This window comes from Anabrus simplex, chromosome 1 (genome assembly GCF_040414725.1).
Source record: "Anabrus simplex isolate iqAnaSimp1 chromosome 1, ASM4041472v1, whole genome shotgun sequence".
Taxonomy (NCBI): Eukaryota; Metazoa; Arthropoda; class Insecta; order Orthoptera; family Tettigoniidae; genus Anabrus; species Anabrus simplex.
Genome location: NC_090265.1, coordinates 939,895,028 through 939,917,466, shown reverse-complemented (window position 1 = coordinate 939,917,466; position 22,439 = coordinate 939,895,028). Strand labels below are relative to the sequence as shown.

The window sequence follows — 22,439 nt, the reverse complement described above, 5'->3', positions numbered from 1 at the left end:
AAACGGAGAGATTCTTAAAAAAGAAACCTGATAAGACATATGTTTTCTTGGAATCCGTAAACTGGGTTTTAGAGGTCACAATGAATTGTGCGGCTTCATAAATAATTACAGGGATTTGGTTCATTTAGTAGCTAAATATGACTCAACACCATCTGGAAAATTCTTTTTGTGTGCCAAGGTACTTCTAATATAATTCAGAATTACCTCATTTCCTCCATTGCAAATAATGCTCTAAGAAACAATAGAAAGGAAATATCAGAGTGTTTGTTTGTCACGGTCATGTTAGATGAGACTGCAGAACAATAGTCAGTTGTCTATGATTTTTCACAAAGACAGGAAACCTGGAAGAAAGGTTTCTTGGGTTTCGGGACATTTTTAGCAACAGACGAGCATAGGCATTGTTTCCCATTATATGTGAAATTGTCTCCAAACTTACTTCGTAGAGTTATGATGATGCTGCAGTGATTACTGGTTACAGAAATGGTTTGCAGGCTTAAGTGAAACCGTTATCCCTACTGCACTCTTTGTTCACTGTTTTGCCCATAGGCTTAACTTGGTCTTATCACAGTCTTCATTATCAGTTAAGGAGTGTAAAATCTTCTTCTGTTCTTTGAGTGGAATTGCTTTATTCTTTTCCCATTCTCCAAAACGTATCCATATGCTTGACAAAGAAGTGAGAAAGAGTCTTCACAGGGTAGATTGGTCCAAAAGTATCAGGAACCTCTTTTGTGACATATTTCCTCTGTCTGATAATTTGTTTGACATATAAAGTAAGTCTAATGACATCAGGTTCTGTGTGAAAAAGACTGAACTCAATCATTGCAGAAAAAAGGAAGAAATCTAAGGTTTGGGGAAAGACCAAAAACATAACAGATATATCACAACCAAAGAGTAAGCAATTGAGGAAGTGCGAAGTAGGGGATGTAGACACATGTTATTGCAGACTATTTTTTGCAGTAATTGACAACATCGTTTCATATTTAAAATTTTACCTCTCATTTCAGTAACTTTGAATCTGAAATTTTTAGCACTGGCAGCTTTCGAAAAACAATTGACTACCGTTTCCTCACATCGCTTTTAATTCCCTGCTTGAAAATTTTGGTGCCTCTTTTCCATGTAACCACTCAAAATTGGAATCATTCACAATATATTGTACTAGAGAGGGAATTAACAACGAAGTGCTGGCAGATTACTGATAAGACCGATGACCTACATGTTAGGCCCCTTTACACAACAAGCATCATCATCACCAGTTTATTGACATGTAATAAGATGATATTGCATATTTTGAAGAGGTGAAGTTCTGTGACTTGGTGCTAATGATTCCAGCAAGTAATGCTTTTCCACCCTGAATAAAACTCGTGAAAATGGTCCTGGGGAATACAACTAGTCAGGATAGGATGTCAAAATTAGCTCTCCAGTCAATAGAAAAATTATTTTCAAAGGAACTCTCCAACAAATCTGGATTTTACAATGATGTCATTACTGACTTTTCCAAGCGGGAAAGAAGAATTGCACTTAACTCTCTTGGTGCCAGGCGGTAGTGCGAACATCCGCCCTTTAAATTGCCAGAGCCGATCTGGTCGGCCTTTAACGATCCAGTCGGAAGTTGCCAGAGCCGATTACATCGGCCGGCTTAAAATTCTGTGATATACCTAATTTTGAGGCAACCTATAGTGACATGCATACTTTTGTTACAACCTGTAGTAAAGGGGCTACATGTTATTGTGTGCCTGGCCTTGCTTTGGCAGTTCTAAGAGGATGTTATACCTTTCACAAGAGTCGTTTCCTGTGTTTACAAATACCGCTAACCGGTCAGTAAGAGATTGCTCATTGCAGTGAGTGGATTTGTGATAGGAAAATGGCATGTTGTTCACGTGATATTTTTTCAGCAGGTATTGATGATAATAAATTAATGCAGTATTTGGAACAGTGCGAAGTTAACGCTGATGATTTATCCAATAGCGATAGGGAATTTAGTTCAGAGAGTAGCGACGAAATTATACCGGACACGTCCGCGGAATCACCGCAGCTAAAGAAGAGACGTTTTGTTGTGTCTAACAGCACTACTCTGAATATAGTGGTAGATGAAACTAGTGATAACGAATATGATAATGTCTCTGGAGAACATTTTGTGGAAATTTGTCCCAATGAACCCGACAACATTCCTCAACCTCCTGTCTCCTTCAAGGAAGTTCTTGGACCTAAACATGTCCTACAGTCTGATTCTCCGCCCATATCATACTTCAATTTACTTTTCACTTACTCTCTGCTAAACCTTATAGTCACATATAGTCCTCTATCATTACCTAAATGCCGGTCTCCGCGAGCCAAGTGTAGCGTGCCTGCCTCTCACCCGGAGGTCATGGGTTCGATTCCCGCCCAGGTCAAGGATTTTTGCCTGGTCCTGAGGGTTGGTTCGAGGTTCACTCAATCTAAGTGATCCTAAGTGATTGCAATTGAGGAGATATCTGAGAGTGAGAGGGTGATCCCGGTCTGGAAAACCAAGAATAATTACTGAGAGGATCCGTCCACTGACCATGATTCACCTCGTAAACTGCAGGTACCGAACTGAGCAGCGGTCGCTTAGTAGGTCAAAGCAAGATTAAAAGCGCATTAGGGGTCAGCAATTAGTGGTAACCAATGGCAGGTGGATAAGACACTGGACAGTGTCTGGCCCAACTAAATGTTTCTTAAGGATTTTTTAATTCTTATTCCCTTCTCTTCCCATGTCTTTCTTAATCCAAATTTTTTCATTCTGTAGATTACCCGCATTTCTTATCACTAGAGCCCAGATTTCCATGCAAATGCATGTTTTTAAATAAACAGGTTACACTTCTCAAACTTTGTAAATATTCCTTTTATGGCTTAACGATTCCAAATAACCGTTCTTTTTCCCTGCATGTTTGCATGTTTTGGCCTTTTTAGGGGAAAATTCATTCATAATGCATGTTTTGAAGATTTTGGATTTAATAGCAAATATTTCAACCTTTAATATTGCATAATATGACTTTTCTTCTGACTTTGACCCATATATAAAGTTAACTTGCATGATAGTGCCTTTTATGAATGTTGATATGCAGAATTTGGGAACATTTTTCCACATTATACAGCATATCTATTACTGAGAGACGGAGAGTATGTATTCCTGTCATCTGTGTTACAACCAGTGTTAGTACATATGGTAGAGGTCCTATAATCCAATTAAGCAAGCACTTCCTTATCTGTTGCTTGAGTAAACATTGACATAAGCTGGAAGTCCCTGCGTCGATCTCTGGAATTCTTAGGAATAAGGTGTCCCAGTTATACGTTGCTATAAATTGAACCTTAAATTATGCATTACTTATTGATGGCTCATTTGTTCACCTATGTTTGACAAACGAAACAAAACTTGTAATACACTTCTATGACGCCGCATTACGGAGATAGCAGCTTACAAACCTTGGTTTTGCACTGAACCCTCATCCGTTGTTATCCTGGAATTTCCTAACTGGAACTCTCACTCGTCACACGTCTTTTTTTATCGCAGCAGGCAATGAAATGAAATGGCGTATGGCTTTTAGTGCCAGGAGTGTCTGGGGACAAATTTGGCTCGCCCGATGCAGGTCTTTTTATTTGAAGCCCGTAGGCGACCTGCGCTTCGTGATGAGGATGAAATGATGATGAAGACGGCACATACCCAGCCCCCGTGCCGGCAAAATTAACCAATCGAACCCGGGACCCCTGTGACCAAAGGCCAGCGCGCTATCCACTCAGCCATGGAGATGGACGCAGCAGGCAATCGTTACCAGTTATTGAGGACATTCAAAGGTGTCTGCCATTATCACATGGGGTAGTAGCTGCGGCGGCTAGAGATAGGTTGAACAAAGTGATCCGTTCAAATCCTGACTTTGAATTCCAGCTTATATAAGACGCATTGTGGTGAAAATGCAAAAGACAATTTGATCTCAATTTTTCCCAAATGTCTTCATTTAAGTATGCACTTGTCACTTCTTGTGACTTAAAAAGATCATTTTCTGTGTTTAAGAATATGCTGACAGATAAACGGATGAGCTTAAATCAAGACAATTTGGAAAAATTACGGTAGTTGTTGTACAATGTTTCAGAAGGAACTGAATTATGATAGTGCATATTTCAAGATTTGATAGTGTATGGAAATCCGGGCTCTACTTATCACTGTTTCAGCCATCAATGTGGATAACAACTTCACTTTTATAGGCCTGCAACCATGCACTTTACCTATTCTTTCCGCAGCATCTATATCAACTTTGCTAAAACTAATTTTCATTTTGTTCTGGATGAGCTCCACCACTTTGTAAATTGTACTCACTTTGTCCTCTCTCTTTTCCTCTGACACGCCATATGTAAATAAGCATTTCTTTCTTCGATCTTGACTACTGTCTTCTACTTCTACCTTCAGCTTCGACACATCCTCTTCCATATTTCTTATTTTCTCTCTGAGTGACTCAATTTCTCTCTTGTTGTTTCCTACTTTACTTCCTTCTCTTTTGGTTGCTTCCTTCTCCTCTGCCATCTTCCGATAACTACCCGATATTGATCCACACCAGTCATCTTCCTCGTCACTCTCCGCTTCTGTCTTGCACTTCCCACTAATACTCCACTCGTGCTCTACGGGCACACTCAACCCAGCACGTCCGCACCCGTTGCTTGCAAGAATGAAGTAAATACTGTATCATTTAGACTGAGCTTAATTCACTACTTCTTCCCATTTGTTTTGCTCTCCTTAGTTGGCAGTATTGAGGAAATTAACACTGAAGGAGCTCTATTCTTCCTCCTCTGCCTCTTCTTCCCCATAAAGCTAGTGCTCAACAAAACTATCTATTCCTTTCATAACAGTTTTTATTACTTGAAGCATACTGAAATTTTGGTTGACAGCCCCTCTGTGGTACAGTGCAGCATTCCCCATCAGTGAAGAATATCTTGGAAAAGTACACAGGAAGATCTGTCTGGAATGAAAGCACTCTGCAAAAGAATTACTTGCAGCCAATGTAGAAAAAATTAAAGAGGTAATAGGAGAGCAACCAGTTTGTTTAATTTTGGATGAAACACTTGATTCTGTCTTGAGAACTGTCCTGAACATCCTTGTGATGCCCCTGTCTGGAGAGCTGTCAAAACCAATGTTGTTTGCAAAAAACACATTTCAAACAGTCAACTCTACAGTCATCATGCAGAGTTTTAATTACTGTTGCTGCAAGCTGTAGCCCTCAGAAATATGGTAAAAGAAAATGACAAGTAGTTACTGACCAGGCACTATATATGGTCTCAGCATTTGGACAGTTGAAACCTCTAAAACCTCTATATCCTAATCTCCATCACATAACCTGTTTTGCTCATGTTTTACATAGTGTATGTGATGCAGTCAGAGCTGAATACTAGACAGCAAATTCCTTCATATCCAAACTCAAGAAGATTTGAAAGAAGGTTCCTAATAGAATACAACATTACAGAGAGATCACAGGCTTGACATTGCCTGTATATAACCGTTATAACCAGAGGGGAAACATAGATTTTGTGTGCTGTTTTTTTTAAGTGAGAATTTTAACAAAAATAATTTTGGTTGTACTTTGATGAATCTCCAGCTGTAACATAAGCAAAGGCTTTATTGAGGAATACAAATTTGGAAACTGAACTGTATGCAGTTCACTCCAAATTTCTACCAGATGCCATCATGAGGCTTGAAGTAAAGACATTGTCCAAAGAAGCTCAGTGGATTGTCATAGAAGTGGTGAACAGCACAAAAGTTAATGGTAGGCTGTGATAGTGCTATGAAATTGGCCCATTTCTGGGCGAAGATCATCTGATCTGAGACATTTTATTGATTTATTTTTAATTTATAATTGTAACATCCCTGTACAGCATTGTGTGTTATTGCTTCTGACTCGAGTATATATGTGTATATACCATGTTATTCATCTGCCCCTTCCAATTTAGTTTTATGCAACCCAACTAATGTGCAACATGGTTATAAAGTGGCTATTCCCCTGCAGGTGTACTATATGGTACTGATGTCCAGTGAGCACATTTTGTAGGCCTACACTGTTCTGAAGCCTACTAACAGGTTATATTGTCCGCTCGCAAAACATGACATCTTGAAATCATGTAGCAACATCCTCTGACCATGTAACTGTGTTAATGTGTCGAATGTGTCGTGCCTCATGACCGGGTGTAACGAAGAGGGGAATCAGTACATAAAACTAGGTAACAGTACAGTAATTAATGTCTTAAACACCAAACTGGATGGCGTATGTACTCTACTCTCGTCGTACTATCATCATGTTCCCAGCAGTGTAGCGTAGAGGATGTGGTTAGGCGTTAGCTTAGCAATTGTCATAATGTGCCATCAGCAGTTCGAATCCTGCATCGTTCAAACATTTTTGCATTGGTGTGATGTTTGAATATGTAAACACAGGCTTTCATTTGCCACATTCAAACATTAGAACGACGCTCTTATTCATCTTGTGCTCTCTGCATACTCTGTTGTTTAGGACCTGAATGTAATCTCTGCTGTCATTCGGTATGTTTTCCACAAAGGAATATGTTGTATGCTCCTCATTTATGGGAAAACAAGACAACGCGTGTGAGACACTACGCCTGACCTAGAAACAGTATCCTGACAGGTGACACGCGCTGCTACGACATTCTGCCATGTTGAAAGACGCCTAAGAACAACAGACGTGATTTCCCAGCAGCTACCAGTCCACGATAGGTCCGTTACATCGGGTGAAACAGAAAAGGCCATTCTGGAGGCATACATCAGTACAAGGGCGATTGCACAGCAGGTGAACACCAGCCAGCCATCCGTCTGGTGAATACTGCATGAACATAAATTTCACCCATACCATCTTGAGATATATCAAGAGCTCCATGGGCAGAATTTCGAAGCTCGAATGGAGTTCTGTCGGTGGCTATTAGGCAGGCTGGACAATGATGTACAGCATTCGTATTGCACATCTTGTTCTTGGACAAATCATGCTTCCAGAATAATGGAAACTTCAATTGCCACAGCATGCACTATTGGAGTACAGACAATCCTCACTGGGTGCGACAGGCAGCCCATCAAGTACGATGGGGAGTGAATGTATGGTGTGGAATCTTAGGGGATGACCTGATTGGATCTTATTTCTTTGAGGGCCATTGGACAGGCCCACACTACCTGCACTTTCTGTGTCAGGAACTCCCACTGCTGCTGAAGGATGTGTTCTTACACGATCATGTGACTGTGAGATTGCAACAGGATGGAGCTCCGCCACATTTAACTTTATTCGTTCGTAACTATCTTAACTTGGAACTGCCAGGGAAGTTGATAGGATGAGGAGGCCCTGTTTCTTGGTCCACCAGATCACCAGATTTAACGCTGTTAGACTTCTTCTTGTGGGGGCATTTGAAGAACATCATTTACATTCGAGTGTTGGAAAACCGCGACCAGCTCTGGCAACTCATCATGACACCTGCCGAGTAATTACACCTGGGATGCTTCAGCGCGCAAGGCGATCTATTGGACACCGGGCCCAAATGTGCATAAACCAAAACAGTCATCACATTGATCATTTGCTGTGATGAAATATTGTTAGGGCAGTTATGTTCCTATTATTTCTGGTCTGTATGTGTCCGGCCTGCTCTAATCGGCTCTTCTTAGGCCCACAAACACATTCATTCACACACAATTTCCATGAAAGCAGGTATTGAACTTACATTACATGTGGTATGTATTAAACAAATATTTCAAAAATGTGGAATCTTCCACCCGAACTCGAACCTCACACGTAAGCAGACTCCGCCGCACCTTAACCAACTACGCTATGGTTGCATACACCACACTGTGCAGCTTATAGCATGTATTGGGTTTACTGCAGTCACAATATCAATTTAGTGTTTCGCTGGCGTGTCAAGTTCATATGATCTAGAAGGCACACACATGTCTTCCATTGTTTAATACGATTATAATATTACGGCGTCCTATCATGGTGAGACAGTAGATACTAAGATATCTGGTTGTGTTGTCTGAGCGTACCGGCAAGGCAGATGTTTTCAGTACAGAATTAATATTGTGGGTTACATAAAACTACATATATCTATATATATTAAGCAAGATGCCCTGACCGACCGACTGACTGACTGTCAACGCACAGCAAAACCTGCTGGAGATAATTGCATCAAAATTTGAGGACATGTTCCTACCGTACTGTTTAAAGGAATTATTTCATCCGTACAGCTGGTAAAACAGTCTAGGCGAAAGCAGCGGCAGCTACATACCAGCAAAATAATCGCGAAAATCACAGGACAATTCAAACGCGATATGAGCAACAACACCCGGGGGTCCAAAAAGAAAGACGATTGCGTCCATAGAAAATTAAGTTTCGTTCCGGGATGTCTTACGATCCTGAAAAGAATTACGAAGATAACAGCTTGATAACCATTGGTACAATGATCCATAAAATCGAACTGGGCAAAGACTGTTTTTCCCACGGACAATTTTATGTTGACTGTTCCAGAGTAAGTTCTCTAAGTAGCTTAATCCTTTTGGCACCAGAAGGAAGAACTGCAATATTGTATATAAAGAAGTTCTAAACTGAATAATTATATTTAAAATTCTTCTTTTATTTCTTTTTATGTGATACGTACGATTTTACGTTACTTATTCGTTGATTAAGTATATTAAAGTTCATGATTTCTAAAGATATTTAAGTTATTTGACGCTTAGGTTTTAGATATAGTTAATTATAATTCGTTTCTTTAAATCTTTAAAATTATAATTTAGTTCGATAGCAAATATTTGTATTTTAACTCTGTATTTTTATTTCATAATTCAAAGTTAAGTTTTAAGATTAAGACAATTTAAATAAGCTCACTCATATCTTTAATATTTCATTTTACCGAGCTCGATAGCTGCAGTCGCTTAAGTGCGGCCAGTATCCAGTATTCGGGAGATAGTAGGTTCGAACCCCACTGTCGGCAGCCCTGAAAAGGGTTTTCCGTGGTTTCCCATTTTCACACCAGGCAAATGCTGGGGCTGTACCTTAATTAAGGCCACGGCCGCTTCCTTCCCAATCCTAGCCCTTTCCTGTCCCATCGTCGCCGTAAGACCTATCTGTGTCGGTGCGACGTAAAAAAAAAAAACTGAAGACAATATTTCATTTTTGTTTCATTCCATTCATAAAGCAAGCAAAGAAATTGTTAGAAACGAAGTATGTAAAATATTAATATATTTATATTTCGAGATCACAGGGAATTTTAAATGTCATTTAATAGCGAACTTGGAATACACGTGAAACTTTTCAATTCCAGCTGAAGCCGGGACGGGAAAACACATCATTTACGTCTTACATTTGTTATGGAAGTTGATGAACGCATGGGATTGGTTTGGTGGCCTTCAAAAGAAAATTTGAAATAAAAAATATAATGGAACTTAACTCAAGTATGATGCAAGCGAAGCCGCGGGCAAAGTGCTAGTGTATATATATAGGGGAATAGCCACCTTTGCATTTATATTTTAGATTTACATAAATATCAGTTAAGTTAAATGTGATTGGTAGATGTCTTATCCAGTCCTCAAAACATATTGTCAGTTTATTTCAGAAGCTCCTTTTATGAAAAATTTTGCTTATATAGCCACCTTATAACCATCTTGCATGTTACATACTATACAGTATGTATGTTTGTATGTATATATATCTGTGAGCAGACAGTAAACAGGCCTACATAGTAGTCATTATAATTTGTACAGCTCCTTTAAAAAATAAAGTAATTAAATACGTATAAAAAATCTAATTGGTGTACTTCAACATAAATAACAAATTATAAGTACTGTAATGCCACTTTTTCAAATTATTTACATGTTTTCGTGGATAACAACAAAGTTATTAACCCTCACTAGATGTACATTTGACTGTTTATCTACTGTTAATAGCACCAAAAAGGTGAAAACTCTCTCTCTTCGGGGACCTGTAGCTGGAATATGTAGCACTTAGTTTGCTGTGGTTGTCAAATGTGGAAATGTATTTCTACTGTTTCTCCATCACTGAAGTAAATTACCATCAACCTGCAGATTGACTGTAGTCACATCCTAATTCGTGAACCATGATTAATGCCTAAGTGGCCTAGTATGGGGTTCTGAGGATTGAGATAGCAGTTGCTATTGAACAGGAATGGGAATCTCAGAGATATTCTGAGTCACGGCCCTCCTTATGCTTAGGCGGCTAGGACTGTACAATCCATCGGTAGTGGCTAACCCATTAGTGGAGAGATTCTCACTTGAACTATGTATAGGTAGGGTAGCATCCCACTTGACAGAATTTTTACCTAGCACACTCACAACATTTTAAGCAAGCCGGGAACCTATGGGAGTAATAGAATTCCACTTCCATTTGACAAAGACTCCTTGGAAACAACTTGGTGAACAAAATAGAATTTGATGTCATAAGAATATAAAACGTGGTTTGTTGTATAACAATCTGTTGTTTTATCCATTGCACTTACTTTAGCAGCCTTCTAATGTTAATTTTGTTAATACTTCCACTATTATATCTCATCACATTGTATTTTCAAACCATCATTGTTATTTTTAATGTTATTTTACTTCCAGTCTCTTCAAGATTATAAAATTCATTTCATTACTACATGTTATTTAGACGCTTATTTTTAATTTAAGGTTAAGACTATGGCTGATGATGCCTTCAGGGAAGGCGAAACATGTACCACTATTAGTTAACAAATTTATGTAAATCATCCTAGACGATTTTGTATTGATTAGGTGGTCAAATAAATAACTTAATGTTATTATTTCAATCAAATAAATGGAATTCGCTAATTTGTTTTGCAGGAAATCAGTAACGGTGACTGCCTCTCTCTAGATGGTGATGGATCAAATGTTACTGGACTACCAGCCAGAATTTTAGCATATGATGATATCATAATTGAAATCTATAGCAATAATATAATTTTGTCAGAAGTTGCCATTCTTCATTCATTCATTCATTCATTCATTCATTCATTTGAAAGTTATTGCGCTTATACCTGGTAATTCGAAACCATACACTAGTGTCAACAAATTAACATCCATCATGCAGCTTCACTATGCACATGACAATCCATATAAGGAGGTCAGTACTACAACAGATTTGTATACAAGTAGCCTGGTAGAGCAATAGTCATGCTCCAAATGACAGTACTCAGCACCACCCATATTCCAGCAGCTTCCATATTGTCACAGCCATTGGATGAGACTGAGACTTCGGTGGAAGCTACATTTTGCTCTGGCTTGTGCCAAGGGACAGATTCAAAACTACTGCATTCAACAAGAAATGGCAGCAGAAGGAAACTTTTCTTTACAAACTCATTAATGTGATTACCCCAATGAAGATCCTCCCATAAATGAACACCTAGGTACTTACACAGTGATCCCCATGAGTTACTGTCACACCATTAACACAGTTATTAAAACTGAGAGGAATTTTCCTCTTGGTGAAACATACAACCTGACTTTTCACCCCTGCATGATCAGCTGCACTTAATGGAATGTTGTGTTCCACTAAAAAAGAATCAAACACTCCACCTTGATTACATCGTAAACATTATCTCCAGCTTTGGCAAAAAAGCTGTTTATTTTCTAATTTTCTACTTTAGATTTCAAATTACCAAAATGTTTAACACACTTTAGATAATTAGTCAGGTCATTTTTGCTGCCATATGCTATGTTAATATCACAAGAGCACACAGTACAAAAAGAAAATTTGTCACCTTTTCTATATTTCAGTATACATGGGAAACTCTAAGAATAGGTATCCCTAAACACCTGATGATAGTGTTTTTTTCGTAGATTTACTCATGATTACTGATAAACAATACGATCATAAGACAAAATAAGCAACAAACACAATTCACATTACTCCACAATTATATAACCTCAGCTTCACAATATGTGGCAATAACTATGAAGCAAATTAGCGAAGAACATGATTCACATGATTTTCCATAACTACAACATGACATGCTTTGTAAATTGTGGTGAAGAGAAAAAGAACTATTTTTTATACAGGACGGTAAACGTTATCCAACGAATCAGTGCAAAGGACAAGCGAACGGTTATCCAAGAGTCAGTCTCTTTCAACACAAACAGATCGATATCGATCAACTAGGATTCAGGACGCATCCCATATTTCCAGTCGAAGACTGTAACGATCAGATGAATATAAATCAGAACGATGTATCTTATATTTGCTGGTCACACAGCACGTATTGGCAGCCTGCAGAAGCTTGTTCTGGCACAAATTTTTTAAAAAGATTTTGGTACTTAAAATATTATTGTTCATCTTTCCATAAATTTTACAGAAAAACCATAAAAGTTGGCAGGTATGACAATGGTATCATGGTTTCTTGGTCGACCTGAACCTGCACAACATGATTGGGTGCCCTTATGTACCTACTGAGTCCAACATCGGGCCTTTGTGACATCTGAATGGCCCACATGCCTGTCAATTGCACGATATGACCAACCTGCCTCATGCACTCCCAACAATGCAGCCTCTGTCAAATGCTGTCATTTGGTGGATAAGCTGTCTAACACATCTGCAAGGCATCGCGGATGCTTCGTACTGTACGTAGTCTTCTCTGCACATCTTGCTTAACTGTCTGACTCACAGCAGTTGACTGATACTTATCAACAACAGGGCGGTACCATCACGAATGCACTTGATGAGCGTTCTACACATTATAGATCCTTGTAAATCCAATCATTTACTCACACATCAATGGTATGCATGTATACTGAAATGGAATAGTATTGGACCACTCCTTCTGGGTGCTTAACTTTTTTTGTCAGGCAGTGTTTTTGTCTCAACAATGCTCCAAATTGAGCTCCTCTGAAAAATATTCGAGGCTTAGGCTATTTAATATCATCTTGATAACTTGACCCTCATCATCAGAAGAAAACATCAGGTTTTTTCACTCCCTCATCAAAGTTGGATTAAAAAGTTGAAAATAGATGAAAATCGAATGGTGCCAGACTAGGGTTCTAGAACAGAAGGGACAACTATTCCACCATAATCCTGTAATTTTGGCCTTATTTGTACATCTAAGTGGAGGCGAGTGTTGTCAAGTTGAGCGACACCAAGCATAGGCAAGGGAAAATGGGTTGAATTCACACTGATTTCTGCTATATGTGCCTACAGCCTGAAACATTGCTTTTTACATGTTAGGTCTAATGGTATTAAATTCCTATCGATAAAACAGTGGTCTGTATCTTAACAAATATCTATGAACACTTGTATATTCAAATAAATTTACTTACCGAGCTCGATAGCTGCAGTCGCTTAAGTGCGGCCAGTATCCAGTATTCGGGAGATAGTAGGTTCGAACGCCACTGTTGGCAGCCCTGAAAATGGTTTTCCGTGGTTTCCCATTTTCACACCAGGCAAATGCTGGGGCTGTACCTTAATTAAGGCCACGGCCACTTCCTTCCCACTCCTAGCCCTTTCCTGTCCCATCGTCGCCATAAGACCTATCTGTGTCGGTGCGACGTAAAATAACTAGCAAAAAAAAAAAAATGACTTAACTCAGAAGCTGTAATGATAAATATTTGAACTCTTCTTCCAGTGGAGCAATAAATTATCTTGTTTGGAAAATTAACTTTCTCCATACAAGTGTAGGAATCCATTAATTGTTTTCATTCCTATCAACTTCCATAGTTTATATACCATATCTTCTTTGGATTTATCTAACCAGACCCAGCCAACAGCTGGAAACTGCAGATGATGATGATGATGATGATGATGATGATGATGATGATGATCTTCTTTGGATTTATCCATTAACTTCTTATAACCATCTCTCTTATGCATTGAAATACTTTAAAATGTATGGGATGAGAACGGGTAATGATACTATTTTATGAGTCGCAGTCTCCCAGTGCTCATCAGTTTACACTGCGGCTGACTTTTAATTCCACATCATTAGGCTATAAGATGATGACCTAGATGTTGATCCCTTTCCTTGTACTCTTTCACAGTTGTTTGTTGTGCAGCTTCACCCATCTACTGAAATAAGTCCTAATACTCCAACTAGCTATTGCAAGTTTGATCCATAATGGTCATTCATTTATCCTCCCTACCACAAATATGGTATACTGCATGTATTCATGAACTTAACTATTTTTTACTTACATCATATTCTTAGCAAGACAGGGAAAGGTAAATGTGATGCAGATTGCTAGTCTTGCATAGAATCCTCTGATGGTTGGTGTTTCAACATATTGGAATTATGAGAAAATTGAATCCAAGCCAATCCTAAAACAGATTCTCCTCCTTTAGAGTAAACTTCTCACGTCTTAAGATCAAGATCCTCTGAAAATAATTATATCCCATTTTTCTTCAGAAAATGTTATACATGAAATTTATGTACAGTAATTGTGGGAAAAGATATCATGATCTTTACCTACTGTCTTGTATTACATGTATTAATTACTTGTTACTGATGTTCTGTTTTTTGTCATCCAGGTGAACCATCTGCAGTTGTTGCCATCAGGAGACCTACCCATATCTGATGGTTCCAGTTGGTTTGCAGGGAATGAGAAACCAGTGGACTTGAGTGGCCTGTCAAATATGAATCCTAATAAGCCATTATTATTGCGTGACATAGAAACTTCCGTGCTGTTAGCAGGCGGTGGACCGATGAATCAAGGCCCAGATACAAGTTGGCCTCCTCAACATCAGTCAGTGCCACTTTATCGACGGCAAGCTCAACAAATTACCGGACCTCCACCTCAAGACAGTATGGCATTGCCTCCAGTACATCAATTGTTGGACGGTGTTGTAGACAAAAGTGCTGGAGGAAGTAGTGGTGCATTTGCAGGATATGCCCGTGCCGCCGTAAGCATTGGGCTGCAGCAGAGAGAGCCTCCAACGGCTCCTCAGTTGCCTATGTATCAAGCACCACCGCTCCAACATCACATGAATAGTTTTTCTCATCATCAGATCCACCACCACCAACACCAGCAGCAGATAATTAGTCAGCATATCAGTACAGAATTCAGTAAGGTTAATGGACAGAGTGATGAATTAAATGAAGAAACACAAAGATCAAGTGGCACAACATATGCTAGCGTTCTGCGATCTCAGAAACCTAGCTCCTCTACCTCTCCTGTAGGTCAAGATGGGGAAAAGAACAATGTTGGAGATCCTTTTGCTGTATTGCGGGCACTAGGAGCGAAGGGAACTCAGGGTACATCGGGCCTGTACCATTACTTTTCATAGATTTAGAATTACTGTGGGCAGATTTCCTTGCATTCACTTGTGTAATTAGTCTCCGCGAAGAGTTTTATGTTATTATATCCTAGATAAGGCGTTGTGTGAATTAAATTGTAATTAATAAACACTAAAAAAAAGTTTATAAAACTAAATTATAAGAAACTTTCCAATTGAATTAATTGCAAGGAGGTCTCACCATTATAAGGCGAAGATATGAAATGGTATATCAAAGCATTTTTTTAGAAAATAAAAATGTCATAAAAATTGAAAAACTCGAAGAAAACGAAAAACACTAGAATGATGTTATTTTCCTTATAGTTCTTATTTTTATTTTTCTAGTTAATGTTTGGTGAATGAGGAACTGGGCATTAAGAAAGCCAATTGTGAATGTGTTTCCTACATTTTAAATCCATTGTAAAGGATATGTGGACCATGTGTGCTTGAGATAACGTAAATAATCAACAAATCACAATAGAAAATTAAAAAATTTTAAATTGAGGAATGCATTGGAGAAATGGAGTACATTTGTCGGGCTTCAAGACTCATTAGGCTTTTCAGTTTACTCATGGAACGTTAACCAAGCCTTCTACTGGCAGTCTTTCTTTATTAATAGTGTACCAAAGTTTTATGTTGTTTGATTTTATTCCTGGCTAGTGGATTGACTGTTGTCATTTTATTGGTTGGTAATTACTGTTTCTAGTTTCATGTCCAGTGGTTGATTTAAGCTAACAGTTCACATTAATCCTGTATGAGAGTAATGATTTCACAAATATGCAGTTGTATAATAGCAAATCTTCTTTTGAGTACTGTATATTGTGAAATAATGAATTATGCTTCTGGTGTGTCTACTTCCCCCCCGTCCCCCCTAGATGGATCATTTGAGGTACTTTTTTTTTTAATACAGGAGATTTAGCAAAAATATTACTGTCAGATGAGAAATATACTGGCAGAAAAGAAAACGATACGTACATTAAACGTACATATATACCTAGTCTAGCCACAAGTACTGTCACAAACTATTTTGTGAATAAGTAAGATATGGTTTGAATTTTTTCAGTTTCCCCTTAATACATTATGGACACATACATTACTCACACTGTCCACCATTAGCACACATACATAGGTTTTATGTCTCTTTGGCAAGGAATGCTTCAAACTTTCAAGCAAAGGGCATCTTTTGTTCACCATTCCCTCTAGCACTGATCACAGTTTGTAATCCAGTGGGTTATGATCGGGGCTACCGGTAGGCCACTCACTAGTGGAGATGAAGTCCGGTACATTGGCCTGTAACGACTGTTGAGTCATCCTTGCCTTATGAGTTGGCGCAGAATCATGCTGAAAGGTCCAGGGCTCATTGTTGAACATTATTACTCAAGTCCTGTACAAGAGGGTCCAGAACAGTTTCCACAGACACACTGGCACTCATTTTTACACCTTTTTCACAAATATGCAGTCTGGTGGGGCTCTCATAGCTCAACCCCCCATCCCCACCAAACCATGACTGAGGAGGGGTGGTTATGTCACTGGACTTGGAAACTCACAAGCTTCTTGAGAACTAGCCACATATACCCTATCATTCTGACAGTTAAAGTTCTCTTCAATGCCCAAGACTTTCTCACTAGTAAAGAGAATTCTCCAATGCCCATTGTTGGCATACCGCTGCAGGAATTGCCTTGATTTCAGTTGCGTCAGCTGCAGTGTCAAGAAATATCCGTTACTCTACTGATAAGTTCTAACCCTGAGGTCTTGAGAAAAAACCGTGGATATTGATCATGGTGAAATGTTGAGCTCCTGTGCCATTTTCATCTTCTTCCAGATGGGATTTCAACAGATGCGGGCTGCTATTGTTGTCACATTGTGAGGACAACCAACCCTCATACGATCTTTTCCATTGCATGTCTCAGTAAATTACTGGATTGTCTGGTACATGAATCTGTTGCAGATTTTCAGCTGTTTCAGAGTTTGGAAAATCTTGATTGGTGACTTTCCCTTCTTGTGCAAGTCAATTGCAACTACCCTGTTTTCATATTCACCCCACTCCATGTTTAAGCGAAGGTCCACCCTTTGTCTTTCACTGTTAAACACACGTTGGTCAGGACTAATGTACAGCACAAGGGTTGCTTGCCTTGAAGCAGGTTCTACAATCCAAGGCAAAAGTTTGTGACATTATTTAAGGCTAGACTAAGTATGGGTTGAATTTGGAGGCATAAACAGTATGATGATGTGTTGATGATTATTGTTTTAAGAGGAAGTACTATTGGGCAGCCATCCTATAAACAGTATCATATAAGTAATGATGGAGATGTTATCAGGATGACCCTATTCCTGCAGATCCGAAACAGGACATCTGTTCTCAAAACATATATTAATGTGGTAAAAGCAATTTAAGTAATTTTTAATTTTACTCAGCGACACTAAATGAATTACAAAAGTACTTCAGTACTATAAATTAGGTTAAAATCAGTATTATTTTTCTCAATTACCAGGAACTAAAAACTGGTATGCTGAAGTAATAATATGCTCTATCTTTGTAAGTCATAACTCAGAAACTAATCAAGATAATAATCCTCCTCCTTTCTCCTTATCCAGCTCTTGTCGGATCAGGGTATTTATGGCACATCTCCTACTTTCTCTTGCCTTCCACAGTTCCTCCTCCATCATTTTGTTCCAGTCCTGGTTTCTTCTTCTTGTATTCCTCTTTATTGAATCGATCCACCATGTTCTAGGTCTTCCTCTCACTCTCTTTTCCGTGAACTTCATCTTCATCATTTGTTTTGGTATTCTTTTCTCCTGCATCCTCTTTGCATGCCCAAACCATCTTAGTTTATTCCTATCAATTCTCTCGTCGAGGTTTTCCATTCCGACCTCCTTTTTCACATCTTTGTTTCTCAGTCTATTTTTCTTTTCTTACCATATTTCTTAGGTATTTCATTTCACTGGCTTAAATTCTACTCTCTTCCCTACTTGTCATTATCCAGGTCTCAGCCACATAAGTCGAAATGGGTGCATAATACATTTTGTACACTCTCTTTTTACATTTTCTTGGTACTTATTCCAGACAGCGTTTCTTACACTCTGGTAGAATGCAATGCCCTGTTTGAACCCTCTTGCTAATCCCCATGTCCAGCCTTGTATTCTGCATTAATTCACTCCCTAGGTAGTTGAAACTGTCAACAGTGTCAAGGCTTTGACCACCAATTTTCACAATGCCTTTCCCTGTCTTTCTCCTCTTGATATCATCATGGTTTTAGCCCACCTGGACCGAGCTCGATAGCTGCAGTCGCTTAATTGCGGCCAGTACCCAGTATTCGGGAGATAGTAGGTTCGAACCCCACTGTCGGCAGCCCTGAAAATGGTTTTCCGTGGTTTCCCATTTTCTCACCAGGCAAATGCTGGGGCTGTACCTTAATTAAAGCCACGGCCGCTACCTTCCCACTCCTAGCCCTTCCCTGTCCCATCGTCGCCATAAGCCCTATCTGTGTCGGTGCGACGTTAAGCAATTAGCAAAAAATAAATAAAAAATTAGCCCACCTGGTGGCCATGATCGTTAAGGCATTGAAGTCTATATGGTCTGACACCGTGGTTAGCCAGTGAGTCCCGTGAGCTGAAAAATTTTCACCATCAGAATATTAGCCGGCAGGGTAGGGGAAGTGGTGGTATACAGTTTCTAATCACTAGATTGCGTGCCAAAAGACTGGATTAAATTCCAAACCTCTCTACAGTGTTCACAAGGAGTGAGGGCATATGATGCTGTTGATGGTGATTCGTCCATCAGATGGAAACATAAAGCTCTGAGCAGACCCCTTCATGTTATTTGACAGGAGTAGGCTGTGTGCTGACACTGGGTTTCACCCTCTCCCTACTTCATAAAGCTCTGAGCAGATCCCTTCATGTTATTCGACAGGAGTAGGTTGTGTGTTGACACCAGGTTTCACCCTATTCCTACTTTATTATCATCATCATCATCATCATCATCCCTACATATAGACAAGCAGGTCGCTTGTGGACATCAAATAGAAAGACCTGCACGAGGCTAGCCAAACGTCCTCGGACACTGCCAGCACTAAAAGCCATACGACAAATTAATAACCATGGTCTTGCTTTTCTCTGTGCTGATTTTCATACCCTACTTCTCAATTTTCTCGTTCAGTGCATCAAGTTGTTCTTGAATATCTTTGCTGTTTGTTCCCCAGACCACAGTATCATATCAAGTAGTAATAACTTTATCTACCTATTTCCATATGCTTCCTTTGTCTCCTTTACAATTTTGTCCATAATCATTAGAAACAAAAGAGATGAGAGCACATTCCCCTGTCTTAGTTCAGTCTCATTTCTAAACCATTCCGTCTTGCCAACCGGAGTCTGTATGCAGCTGACACAGTTGCTGTACATTGCTTGCACCATTTCTACAGTTTATGTACCTAGTCTCTTTTTGACCATGGTTTCCCAAATCTTCTTCCTGGGACACTGCCTTTGTTAGATATATGAATGGCATAACCAAATCTTATCTATATTCCCAATTCTTTTCCATTAATTGCCTCATGCAGAAGATTGTGTTTACTATAGATCTTCCACTTCTAAAGCCATACTGTTTCTCTTGCAAATCTCCTACCTTTCTTCTCCTCTCTAAAATCCTTTACAGTATTTTTGCAACTTTTGATAAGAGTGTGATTCCTCTATACTTATCAAAGTTTTTGGAAAACAGGACGAAATGAAAAACCGGCGGGACGTGTGGTACAACCTGAAATAACGGCACGTATGGTCACCCTGGTTATTGTGATAGTCATTATCATTGTGTATTTCAGCCAGTTACATTTAATTATAAAGTGTCAAGTTCTCTGTAATTCTGTTTGGAATGGAGAGCATTTTAATAGGCTTTAGGCATTGGGACCAGTTTTATGAATATAAGAGACTATAGAGAAGACAAGGGATGAATGTAACTGATTTTAAGAATTTCAGGGAGCTCTTGGAGAATTTATGGTTGAGTGATCGATTAGTTTCTTGTAAATATCCTAGATTTGTGCTTCGTAAACAGCAATAACAAGGCCAGAAAATAACATTAACCCCAGAGTTGTTACATAGAAAGAGATCAGCAAACACAGTGGAATTCTGAAATAAACCTTCTGACCTTTGTCAACATTTGAATTCAGTATTTATGAATATATTTAACCAAATTCAATAAAAAAAATGTATAATGTAGCAACAGCAAGCCTTCATTAATGTAAACACAAAAGATTGGTATTATTTTTCACCTTAACAATATTACCCTATTCTGTTGTGTGTTGATTTTGATTGGGGACATATTTATTGCATATATTTTAATGTGTACATTCTATGTTTGGTGGACAAGAGTTTGATATCTGTTCTTTTGAAATAATGTATTGAAACTGTTCAAGTATGGCAACTTACAACAATATCAAATTACCTGCAGTTAACTTTCTAGTTCATTAGTCTATTGGATTTTTGGCTCATTTTCCACGTATCGTGATCTGAAAAGTTACTGTATTTGCTTTTATTTCTTTGAGAGTGATTGATTCAACTGTTTCAGGGAATATATACCATCAGTATACTCAATGTTGTGCCTTTTCAATAAAAATGGTACAATAGTTTTGTAATTTTGATCAAGACATAACTGTCAGTATGTTAAGTCTCTCAACTGCATCTTAATCTGCAGATTAAACAAAAACTCATAGCCAATTTAATAGCATAGTTTTGAGGTGCTCACCTTCTGTACTAAGGGTTGTGAAATAGAATCCTGTTACTGTCAGCTGGCCTCTGATAGTCTTCTTTTCCATCTTCTTTTATGTGCTGTGTCCTCCTCGGTCAATCCTTTGAGCAATATGTCAGTGTGTACAGCGCCTCGCCATTTAATCTCATGTCTTCCTTGAAATCTAGTTTCTGTGAATTCTTGGATCATATCCTCTTGATTGTCTGGCTCCATAGTTTAATGGTTAGCATGCTGGCCTTTAGTCACAGAGGTCCCGGGTTCGATTTCCAGTAGGGTCGGGAAATTTTACCCATCATTGGTTAATTTCGCTGGCACGGGGACTGGGTGTATGTGCCGTCTTCATCATCATTTCATCCTCATCACAACACGCAGGTCACCTGTGGGCGTCAGATCAAAAGACCTGCATCTGGCGAGCCGAACTTGTCCCCGGAGACTCCCGGCACTAAAAGCCATACGCCATTTCATTTCATTCTCTTGATTGGTGCCTAACTTTGCATTACATGGCTGTACCATTTCAGTCTGTACTGTCTAAGAATCTGTAATGATTTTAACCAGTCCTATCATCCTTCTGGTGTTATTTTTTTTTTCTCTAATCTTCAGAGAAACTTCCATCACTCATGTTCCTCTGTACTCTCCACCAACCCTCTTCCCTTTTCCTCAAGACCCATGACTGTACCTCATATTTATGATCACTGGACAGATCACAAGCTCTAATTAGTCTGGCATCCTCTTATCACAGACTACACAGATTATTCCTGTCATCTCTCTTTATATACATCAATCAACCTTGACCCTTAAATGAGCATCCCATTAAAATCTTCCGAATTAATCAGTTTCCATATCCAAGTACTTGAAATGCTTCAACTCCCCTTTATGTCATAAATCTTGACCATCACCTCTGTTTAATTCTTGATCAATTTTAGGCCACCATTTGTAATGTGACTAACACCTTCTGTATCTTCCATGAGAACTACATCATCCGCAAATGAAAGCTCCTGCATTCCCTTCGATCTTACTGATTTGCATAGTACATCAAGGATTAAAATAAAGAAAAACTGGCTGCTTCCTTGATGCAAGCTCACCTTCATTTCAAATTATTTTGACTCCTCAACAGGAAAGAAAACCACTGATGTTGAACCTTCATGCATTTCTCTCACCTACTGGACCTTCTGTTCAGTTGCTTATCTCCTACACAGGCACCATTAAATTAACTCTTTTTGGCATTGTATTACTATGAAGGCATAGTGCTTTTTGTTTCTTGCTGATCTTTAATCTATTTGCCTTACAATAAAATTAGCATCACCTTCATAAAACCAAACTTTCTTACAACCAGATGTCCAATAATTTCATATATCTTTTCCACATCTTCCTCTCTCAGTGCTCTTATCATTTCATTTGTCAGGTCTTGCAGCTTTACCATATTTTACCTTTCTCAATACTCTTGATCTCCT

General features: G+C 38.9%; 1 protein-coding gene across 2 annotated transcripts in view; it reads left to right on the top strand.

Annotated features, from left to right (window-relative positions):
* Helz (Helicase with zinc finger) overlaps nt 1-22,439 on the top strand; it is a 454,315-nt gene that overhangs the window by 418,756 nt on the left and 13,120 nt on the right. The window contains exon 20 of one of the 2 annotated variants that reach the window (XM_068225301.1): nt 14,511-15,234. In XM_068225301.1, the coding sequence (XP_068081402.1) occupies nt 14,511-15,234 (724 nt within the window). Of the gene's footprint in view, nt 1-14,510; nt 16,000-22,439 lie in introns of those variants that run through there. The other variant, XM_067136674.2, reaches the window with a different exon arrangement.